At 38.0% G+C, this 11,452-nt stretch overlaps 1 protein-coding gene across 7 annotated transcripts; it reads left to right on the top strand.

Annotated features, from left to right (window-relative positions):
* The first annotated feature begins 2,328 nt into the window (after positions 1-2,328).
* On the top strand, positions 2,329-11,393 carry ccdc62 (coiled-coil domain containing 62). 7 transcript variants are annotated; one of them, XR_006827870.1, is made up of 13 exons: positions 2,329-2,904; positions 3,019-3,059; positions 3,151-3,297; positions 5,020-5,212; positions 5,510-5,676; positions 6,080-6,181; positions 6,297-6,468; positions 7,040-7,141; positions 7,638-7,726; positions 8,756-8,856; positions 8,957-9,060; positions 9,220-9,379; positions 10,456-10,595. XR_006827870.1 is itself a non-coding variant. In XM_046067263.1 (13 exons), exons 1-13 carry the CDS (start codon positions 2,826-2,828, stop codon positions 10,878-10,880), a joined length of 1,671 nt encoding a protein of 556 aa, XP_045923219.1. In that variant the 5' UTR covers positions 2,338-2,825; the 3' UTR covers positions 10,881-11,393. The 7 variants fall into 7 exon arrangements, 4 of the variants coding, with proteins under 4 accessions (XP_045923219.1, XP_045923220.1, XP_045923221.1 ...); XR_006827869.1 differs by having other exon boundaries at positions 2,330-2,904; positions 9,220-9,373; XM_046067263.1 differs by lacking the exon at positions 8,957-9,060 and adding an exon at positions 10,806-11,393 and having other exon boundaries at positions 2,338-2,904; positions 9,220-9,418; positions 10,456-10,659.
* Positions 11,394-11,452: the final 59 nt, after the last annotated feature.

The following is an 11,452-nucleotide window of genomic DNA, read 5'->3' on the forward strand; positions in this document are numbered from 1 at the left end:
CGTCTGGATAGAGCCAAGGTTGATTGTTACTGACTGGATCGGGTGTGGTGAAATCTAATGCTTCCATTCTGTATTCCCTGACTCTCTTTTCCCCGGTCCATCCAAACCCATGCCCCCGAAACTTGAAATATTCCCAACAATCCTTTGTTATCTCCTTTGCAGGGTTTTCTTTCCCACTTCCTTTCAATCTGACCCAATATGCTAGTGCTGGTTTCTCTCTTCTTAACTCCAGTGGTGTCTCTCCAGCTTCTATGAGTATTGTGTTAATGGGAGTTGTCTTAATGGCTCCAATGCATATCCGTAAGGCTCTGTATTGTAATTTATTAATTTTTTCCAATGTTGTTTTTGCTGCTGCATCATATACTATGCAACTATAATCTATTGATGACCTCATGCATGCTCTATATATGTCAATTAGTGACTGTTTATCTGCACCCCAGTCACATCCCGTCACCGCTCTCAGTGAATTAATAACTTGTTTGCATTTAGTTTCCAATTGCTTTATGTGTGTTTTCCATGTGTATTTACTATCAAACCACAATCCCAAATACAATTCATTTACTTTTTCCATTGGCTGCTGATATAGAAAAAGCTTTTCTACATGACACTTTCGCTTGTTTGTGAACACCATATAACAGGATTTGCTTGTTGATATTTTAAATCCCCACTTGAATGACCACTTCTCTACTTTCCCTATTGATTTTCCTAATGTTCTCTAACATATATGTCTCATTTATTCCTCTCATCCATATGGCCCCTGCTGCTGCTGCTTCTTCTTTTTCAGTGTTTAATGGCGGTTGGAAAACTAGTTTGGAGACCGGAGACCCATTACCGCCTCTATCTGGACTGGAGGGTGGAACAAGAGATTGTTTTTATTGATGCTTTTTTTTGTAGTAGTTTTTGACAAACAGTATGGTGAACACATAATACACAAGAGCAGACAATACCAGGGGAGCATAGGGCTGACAGAAAATATAGGTAAGTAAGTATAGGATTGTCTTAATGTAATGTTTGACTACGTTTTCAAAAATGGCAAAGGAAGGTTTATGGTTGGGGAGCTTAGATTTGTGAATATGTGATTTTCCCAGCAATACCATAAAATTGATGATATAGAAATGATTTGCATTGGTGTAAGGGTGTGTAAAAAAAACAGAATTCAGAGTCAATATATTGGGAGATAAATGTACAGATATCTTGCCATAAAGTGCAAGAGTGTGGACAAGTCCAAAATAAATGATGCAGTTGTTCTTGAGCCATTTGACAAAATGAGCAGTCCACATCAATGTCCTTCTTATATCTTCGGAGAAATACCTTGGAGCGATAATAGCGATGCAACATTTTAAAAGACACTTCCTTAACCTTATTTAAAATTAGATATTTGGAAGGAAAGCACCACATTTTCCTCCAGTCCAGATTTGTAGTAAGGTTATTCCAGTAAGGAACAACATTTGTAACAGAGACTATTTCTTTTTGAAACAGAGTATGTATAGCTCCATTACTGTTTCTCAAGTTAGAGGAGAAATAGGCCTGGCCAACAGTAGTCGCACAAGGATCCAGGGCAAAGTTGGTACAGATGCTATATCATTTCTAAATGTATATATGTATAATGTATAATATTTCCTTTTTAGAATTAGGCCTAATTCATGACATAAGTCATACATACAAATAAAATGTTTGCAAAAAGCGGATTTAATTTTACTTTAGAACTAAAATGATTAGTCAATCGATGGAAAAATAATACAATAACAATTTGTTTGATTTTTCACAAATTAGGTGGAAATAAGGAAGCGTCACTGCTGTTGCAGCTGGGTAGCTTAATCTATAATAATTTATTAATTAGATTGATATGTTTCATTGACAAGTATAAGTACCATAAAAATATTTCAATATTCCATCACTACTAATTAGTGATAGCAAGAGCAGAATATGTTGAACTGTTTATGTTTGGGAGGGTGAGAAGTTTTTACAACAGGAACCACATCTAGACATTCTTACACATTTCAATTCATTTGGTTAAATTTAATCATGTGAATGTTGGAGAAAATATATTAATTATTGAATGCAATTTGATACCAGCTGAGTTGAGTAAATGACAGTTTGAGTGAGTGCCTTTTGGGACTGAAATTTCACATTTTCAATATTACTTTCCAAAATTTATGACAATAAAAAAACTGTATTTGTACTTTTCGGGAACCTTTATTTTGAAAATCACCGTTACAGTCTGCTGACTTCCTTTCTAGGCTGTGTGTTTCAAGGTAACGTCAACATACACGGAAGTGAGAATTAATCAGTCTAACTTCGAGTTCTCCAAAACTAGTGACACTCATTATACACTCAGTTATATAATTTTAGATATTCTGTAAAAAAAAAAAAAAAAATCATTTAAATTATTAATATATTTATAAAGTCTAGAAAATAACTGCGGAAGTCCGTTGGCGTGACGTTATTGTCCAATCCCTGTTTACCCCTACCCTCCCTCAATAACGTTCAAAAGTTAAACTCTCCCAGAAGCTAAATTAGCTAGCAGTTTAAGTTTTCTAGAGACATTTTTACAATCAGCTAACGATATTAAAGTGAGTTTTGGAGCGTCTTTGTAATGATATACGCGTTGAAGTTGTTTAGCCTATTTTGCTGAGTGTTAGTTAACTTTAGATTTAGTTGCAGAGGCGGTGAGTTCGCGGTAAAAAGCTAGCAAACTCTGCCATGCCCCCCTAGAAGATGATGCTCCAAACAACAACAATGACGGTGACATAACGCAGGGGGTTGCTGGAGAAGAAACAAGGAGGAACTGGGTGTTATATTAGTGGGTAACTGTTAACGATGTGATGGACGAAGTGAAAAGACTTTCCCCATCAAATGGAAGAACTTTTGGAAGAGTCTCAAACTTTTTCCCCTGGTCAAATGGTAAACACTCCCATCATCACTGTCTTTACCAACAACAGTCCCATTAAACTAATTTGTTTGAAATGTATACGGGAACGTTTAAACCATCCAACATCCACTTTGACTTTGTTTCAGACACGTCAGCTGAGCTCTGGCACAGCACTCCTCTTAAGCAGGTCAGTGACATGTCTGTTAAATCCACATACTAAATAAATGCAGATGGCATCATGTTGTCTTGTTGTGATGTATATATGTGTCACTTTATAGAAAAATGTTGATGCTTCACTGGATGTTAGCCAACCCTCTGTCCCACCCAGCTTCAAGATGGACTTCACAGCAAAACAGTGGGCCACAATAACACCTCCTCCTATCCCAGCAGATACCCTCCGTCCCCCCAGCTCGCAGCACACAGAGGTGAGATCAAATTTGGATTACTGACTGGGGGCGAGCAGGCACCAACCCTGAAGCTCCAGGTTCATTGTTCCCCACACTAGTGATAGACCGATTAATCGGTTGGCCGATCCCTGCACTCACGAGGGCGATATATCATTGTAAATGACACTTCTGACAAACTGTACCCCGCTAAACATCAGCCACGCTCTGAAAGCTACAGCAGAACCTAATGTATTTTTCTGTTTACATTTACATTTACTCATTTGGCAGACAGTTTTATCATCAACAGAGCATCAAATACATCACGAGATCTACAACTGACAATACATACTAGTAAGAGCAGCAATAAATATTGGTAAGCGCTAATGGCACATATGGCATCAATGGGATAAATACCTAGGGAAAGAAGTGAGAGTTAACAAAAAGTGCAAACGATACAAGATAATTGTAAGAGGATAGAAGAAGAAGAGTACAGGTTACATGTCCTTCATTAATAAAACTTTCACCTAAAACAACACGTTACTGGCTGAGGTAAAATGTATATTAGATTGTACTCTGCATTTGGGCTGTGTCAATAAAACAATAATGATAATTATTGTGATATAATTTTCCTCAACAACAATATAACAAATGTTCAATAAATCTTAATTAAATTTAATTAATTTGAATCAGCACTTAATTTTTCTATTAAAATATTTATTTTGTTGAGGATAAAGGACTGAAAAAAAGATTTTACTTAATTTTACTCGTGTGTATTTGTTAAAGAAAGATTTTTTCATAATTGTTTTAAATGTTCTACCTCAGATTTGTGAAGTGATCCACTGTTTGGCATAAAGTGTTTTCATTATCAATTAAGCTGGTGATTATTTTTATGATTAATTATCTATAAAGTCTAAGGTTTTCTCTTCAGATTGCTCACTCCATAACCTAAAGAAAAGAAAGTTTAGTATCATTTAAGATGAAGAAAATCATAAAAACTGTCCCCTGTTGCTCGACACATAGATTAATAAACTTATCGTTCACTTCAACTTAAGTTGTGTCACAAAAATATGACCTGTTAAACATGCAACGTTACCAATGTGTTTTATTTAATTAGAGTTAACAGTGTTAACTCGGGTCTGGTTGTTCACCATTATCCATAGTTTCCAGAATATAAACATGTAAAAAAAGTCATATAAACAGTATAAATGTTTACATAGTTTACTGAAATTGTGTTGTTTTGGCACAGAAATGTAAATACTTGCTTATATTGCTAAATAAAGGTGCAACTAAACTTTCCTTATCGACTAGTCTGCCAATTATTTTCTCCAATATTCCTATTAATTTATTGGTCTGTAAAAAGGACACATGACAAACTGACAAATTGAGATTGCTTGTTTTGCCTAAAAGTTATTTAATTGTCTGTCAAGAAAACCAGCAAATATTCACATTTTAGAAGCTGGAACAAGTTAAATTTTGTCAATTTTGCTTTAAAGAATGAATTCAACGATTAATCAATTATCAAAATTGTTGTTGATCCATATTATATCAATCAACTAGTCAATTAATTTTGCTCCCCAGCCATGTGGAATGCACCTCATTGCAAGTCCCAAACCGGGATAAATGTGGAGGGTTGCATTCGGGAAGGACATCCAGCCTATGATAAATCAGATATGTGGTTCATCGGGCCATGGTTGGCCAGCGAGATGGAAACAAGGTTATCTGCTGTTAACTTTATGTGTCTCTCTGTGTGCTTTGCAAAAGTTTCCGGTGAATGACCTGAGTGGCTCCACAATCCAGAGGCAGAGGAGGGAGCTGCAGCTGCTGATGGCTGAGCTGAAGGACCGGGACAAGGAGCTGAACGCCATGGCCGCCTCCCATCATAAGCAGCTTCACGCCTGGGAACAAGACCGCCAGAGGGTGCTCAGCTTGGAGCAGAGGTGCGCCCGTTTGGATGGTGAGGACACTGGGAACACAAAAGATATCTTTCTTTATTTGATACAGAACAGATCCAAATCGATTAATTGTTTTATCTATAAACTTTTACAACATCCCAGAGCCTATGTTGGCGTCTTTACAGTCCTTATTTTATCTTTACCAACAGTTAAAAAGCCAAAAATATTAAATTATGTTTAATATTTGACAAGGAGAAGCAGCAAATTGTCACCTTTGGAAATCTGAGAATGTAAAAAATTACTGAAACAATTAGTCCGCTATCAAAAGTATTTTAGCTCTTTTCTTGTTGTTTGTGCAGATGAGTTGCAGAAGCGTAATGAGGTGATCAGAGTCCTGACTAAACGTGTTTGGGTGGTGGAAACCAGGGAGGAGGAAGTCCAGAAGGAGCTCAGCGCTGCCCGACAGCAGCTGTGTGAGCTGGAGCAGAAACAGCAGCACATCAGCCAAAGATGTGAAGACTTTGAGGTACCATTTCAACATTATTACACATTTATATTCTCTATAAAATAGAAATAGTGCATTTGTTGGGAACTATTTTAAGCAGTGGATTAATCCACATTTCTTGCTTTTACTACAAACATAGACTTATAGTTGACGTCTTTGTATGTAGGAGGATAAGAATGAATTATGAAATTATGAAGTAAATTATGTATTATTACTTGCTATAAGTGTATTCCTTACTACTAAGTACTAATTCTTCTCATACATTTCATACTCAGTAGAGAACAGTCTTGTAAAGTAGGACTGCGACACATAACCAGTGTGTCCCTGAGCAAGACACTTAACCCCTAGTTGTGGGGAATGCGACCTCTGACATATATTGCAATTATAAGTTGCTTTGGATAAAAATGAATGTAATGTCTTTTAGGAGAAGAACCAGAGTCTCAACTCCACGGTCATGGCTCTGTCCACTCAAGTCGGCTCTCTGCAGGTCAGGGAGGAAGAACTGAGCTCCCTGATCAAACTCAAGGTACTAGTTTTTATGTGTAATTTCCATAAATACAGATCAGCATTAAGTGAAGTTGTGTGTAGGACTTTCTGATATTCTGCTATTTGGTAAATGTGCTTTTCGCCCCCTCCATCAGGACAAGGATGTGACTGAAGCCTCGGGTCATATAGCCGACCTCGCAGGGCGCCTACGAGATCTGGAAACATCGCTTACGGACAGCCGCTCACAGGAAAACAAACTCATGAGAGACTTGGAGGAAAATAAACGGCGTTATAGAGAGGCCAGGCATGAGGTCACGCACCTTAAAGGTACATGAGTAAAACTTCAGTTCCATACGTACACATGTGTCACACTTTATATCAGTCATCTTAAAACTCTTAATCAGACTACAAACAACAAAGTATTTATTTGGGCATTTTATTATAAACAGTAGATGTTGAATACATAATTATTGCATCGTTAGGCTTTATGCCCTGGTGTGACCATTTGGAACAGATATAAGCACTGTTCCCTTAGACCTTAGACTTCAAGCATACCACCGGTCTTAAAGCCAAGAAACAAAATTAACTGTAGTAGATTGTCTTAACAATTATTTTCATTATTGATAGATTTGATTTCTAATTAATCATTTTGTCTGGTGACATAATTTCCCAGAGGGCAGGGTGATGTCTTCAAATGTCTTTTTTTTTTTTTTTTTTTCTCCGATCAACAGCCCAAAATCCAAACAAACAATTTTCCATTAAATATGACAAAGAAAAGCAGCGAATCTGCACATTTGAGAAGCTGGAACACGAGGGGCTCGATTGCCTAATTAATTAATTAACTATTAATCATTTCAGCTGTATATGTCTTCTCTCCTGTGTCCTTCTGTGGTTGTAGAGGAGCTGCAGCAGCAGGTAACACAGAGCAGCACACAGAGGGAGGAGATCATCCGTCTCAAACAGGAGCTCCAGCTGCTTCGCAGAGATCTGGCCTTGGCGGGTACATTAAACTACAGCACAACAAATTAATTCTCTAGCTGTCTGTGTTCCCAAACTATTAATTGTCATCATAAGTGTTATCTGTTGTAGGATTTTATTTGTTCATTGCATGTATTTATTTATTAAGAATATTAATCCACCGCATGTTTGTTTTTAAATTGTTTGTTGTGTTTTTTTTATTGATATTATTTTACCGATCTTATGTGTTTTGTGATCCTTGATTATTCTCTACATATTTTATTGGATTCATTATTATCTTATTCATTATAAGTTATACGTGTTTGTAACCAATATTTGAAAGAGTCAAACTTCAAAGAAATCAGAATTGTTGATCGATTTCAGACTAATGATTTTAGCACTAAACAGCATCCTGCTTCATGTCTGCAGTCTACGTCTCTTGATTTTGATCTGTGCGGTAGTTGTTTGCAGACGCCTCCCGGCCTGAAAAAGAATTGTTCCTGCTGAGATAAGTGCAGCTCTTGATGTCTTTCCACCAGGGGAGGGAGACGGCTGGAAAGATGAGCTGCTAGAACTGGCTCGCTCCAAACAGGAACGCACCGTGTCAGAGCTCCGCTGCCTACGACAGGTACAGTGTCTGTTGTTCAGCTTCACAACATGGCTAGAAAATAAACAACCAGCAGTATGAATTAGCTTAGGGAGGACTTTCCTTGTTCCTCCTGTGCATGTTGTTGTTGACGTCAGAGATGTCTTTCTGGTTTGGCAGCATACCTCAGAGTGTTTCTTCACCATGGCTGTGTGACTCTGGGTCACTGTCATGTCCAATACTTAATCCACACACTGACAAAAAATGTGTATAATCATTTTTTTAAATTAAATCACATGTTTGTAAAGACATAGTGGGAAACAAGTTGACTTATGCCATGGTTCCTCTTTTCTTTTCTCTCATCTTGAACATTTATACATATATGAATCCAATCAAATGTGATTTGAGGTGAGTATGTAACCACCCCCCATCTTATAAAGCTACACTAAGTTGTTAGCTTGTGCGTTGTAGTTGCTAGCGGAGCGATATCATAAGTCGGATATGTGTGTTTTGGATCTCAGTTGGCAAAAACTGTATTTATGTTTCCAAAGAATGCAGTTAAGGTTTAATTTATTGATTTCTCTGAGGTGCTTGGGAGGCCAACTGTCCTCTACAGCGCCGTATCTCTCTCGTAACTAGACAAAAGATAAAGACGCCCTAACTGCCGTCCTACTGTAGAGCTACAACAAATGCTGGAATAATAAATTGGTTGTCAATTATTAGATGAATCGTTTTGAGTAATTTTTTAAATAACTTTAAAAATGATCTGATCCAGCTTCTCAAATGTGAATCTTTACTCCTCTATGACAGAAAAGTGAATATGTAGACATTTGAGTGATTTCACCTTGTGCTTTGGGAAACACTGACCGACATTGTTGTGATATTTTATAAACCAAACAACTAATCGATAAATCGTGAAAGCAATCGACAGATTGATCGATAATGAAATTAATTGTTAGTTGCAGCCCTATTCCACTTTGACTTTTATTGATAGATAGTTTGTATCTGACAATATGAAATGTAAATAAATCATTCAATATACACATCATGCTGCTTGCGTGTGTTTTGCAGGTGTGTGAGAATCAGCGCAACGACCTGCAGCTTTTGCAGTTGAACCTGGAAAGTTCCCGTGAAGCCCTGAGAGAGAAGAGCAGTCAGGGATTGCCTGGCAGGTGAATAGTGTGCAAGGAAAACATGGCGAGAATATTAATAAGTGATGCACTGTTAGGGTATGCTTTCTTTATTTGTTTTATTCACATTTTGTGGCTGCAGACAAGCTACTGTCTCTGAGTCAGTGATCGGAGAGAACAGCCTTCATGCAGCCAGAACCCAAATTAATGAAGACCCAGATGATAATAACCGAGAAACATGGAGCAGTTGAGAGCAGGGAACATAAACCTTCACTTGTCTACTTCCTGATCTGACCTTGAACTCAACACAACACTCATTCCCTCATTCCACATAGTCTCTAAATCTTATAGGATCTCCACGAACAGAAAATATGAATGATTTGTTTGTCCTCGTTTGTGTCTCAGTCAGGATGAGTTCGGATGCTGCTGTCTGGACAACCCGTCACCTTCATCGCTCAGACTGAAGAAATCGAGACCTTTACATGATGCTGCCGCTCTGCCAGCAGCTAATCTGCGAGGCACCGTCAACAGTGAACTGGGAATCTTCTCGGCACAATTTGTGGGTGTAAGGCAGGAAACGGCGCCTCATGTTAAGAACAGTGATGTAAATTAATTAGTCAAATTAATCTTCTCATTATTTCTCAAAATGTCAAACCTTTGCTTTAATAATGGACAAACTGCAAGTTGTACAGAATGCAGCTGCAAGACCTTTGTCAAAGACCAACAGGAGATCACACATTACACCTGTGCTTATGGTTTTTATTGGCTTCCAATTGGTTTTAGAGTACATTTTAAAATTTTAACCATTACTTACAGAGCCTTGCATGGTCAAACTCCCTCTTACATCCAGGATCTGTTGCATGCACACATTTCTGGTCGCTGTCTGAGGTCTTCTGACCAAGACCTTTTAACTGTTCCCAGAACACGTTATAAAACAAGAGGTGATCGTGCTTTCTGTGTGGTGGCTCCAAGGCTCTGGAAGTCTCTCCCTTTTGCCTTGAGAGCATTGGACTCTGTGGAAACTTTTAGAAAACTCCTTAAGACACATCCTTTAGACAAGCATTTAACTAGCCATATTGTTTTGTATTTTATATGGTGTTGTTTTTTTATTTGTTTTATTTTATTAAATTTTTTACTGTGAAGCACTTTGTGACCCCTCTTGTCTGTGAAAGGTGCTAAATAAATAAAGTCTACTTATTTACTTACTTTAAGTAATATATATATATATATATATATATATATATATATATATATATATATATATAATAAATTAGGCTAGAAAGTTTTGCTACCTGCTGTTTGTCTTCTGGACAATATCTGTACAAAACTCAAAGTTTAAAAACAAAACGTGGTGGTTTTATGGGGGCATATCTGTCAAACTATTTCTTGGCAGGGAGCAGTGACGTCCTGGAGTCTCTGCTCGTTGCTTGTGTCTTATGTTTTTGTACTGATGTAACATTTGACATATAACATGTTTAATTTGTGAGCTTTAGAGGTGCTGGTAGGTGGACTTTACTGTGGACAGAGCCAAGCTAGCAGTTTACAGTCATTATGCTAAGCTAACCAGCTGCTTGCTGTAGCTTCTCCTCATCTCAATCCTGGTTAGAAAGCAGCTGATCACTTCTCTCCTTCTCTTAACAGGGTGGTGACCCTGTGTCCAGCTGTTCTCTGCAGCAGCTGTTAAAAGAGTCCCGGCAGGTCATCGAGGCCAGTTCAGAGCCCAGCAGCTCGAGACCCCACAGCTCCGTACACAACAGTGGCCCTACTATGAGCTGTGGGACCACTGACCCCTTTTACTCTCATAAGTGCCAGACGTCCCACCACCACCCAGCTACTCCAACACAGGTAGATGATCCTGGGCCTCTCCACCTCTCCATTTGTGTTCATGGGGTGTGGTGGCATCAAAGGTGTAAAATGTTTGGTTGAACTGTTCCTCCTTTTAGTTTGGGTGTGTTTAAAACATAACAGCTTCATTATTTCCCCCCCAACAGGCCTGTGAAACTCCACCCAAAGCCTGCCCTCGACATGGTACCTGCCAGCCATGTGGACTTCTTGACAAAGACTGAAGCACAGATTCTTTTTTTCAGGGAAACTTTATGTATTTACCAAAGTGACTCCATGTGCTAAATTATGTAGCACTAGAGACTGTTTTAAAAATCAGTGTTACCACAGAACCTAAACCTGTTTTTATGCAAACAGCTAAAAAAACTGAATGATAAAAAAACTGTCATGAATTTGTTTTGCACCATATTATCTTGTTTGTAATTTGGTTCCAGTGCATTTCCAGTACTTTCTTTTGGGGAGGGGGAGGTACACTTGAGATTAACATGCATGCTGTGTATTTTTTAAAACCCTGTCTCAGATTTTTAAAGGCTGTATTGTGTGTATTTTTAAAGTGACTGAGATGTGAAACCAGTCCTACAGGGCTGTTGAGTGGCGTGTCCTTATATTGTCTTTCCAGTTTCACTGCTTACAGATTTGTCTGGTGACTCAGGAGATGTTGATAGTTGTTAATAGTCTTAACAATGTGTAACTTGTTCATGGTGTCATTACTTACTAAAATATGTATATACAAACTACATGTCAGCTGTGTTTTATTGTCTGACAATCGCAGCTTTTAATAAACCCAAAACTCCAG

The sequence above is a fragment of the Micropterus dolomieu genome, linkage group LG13, assembly GCF_021292245.1.
Source record: "Micropterus dolomieu isolate WLL.071019.BEF.003 ecotype Adirondacks linkage group LG13, ASM2129224v1, whole genome shotgun sequence".
Classification (NCBI taxonomy): Eukaryota; Metazoa; Chordata; class Actinopteri; order Centrarchiformes; family Centrarchidae; genus Micropterus; species Micropterus dolomieu.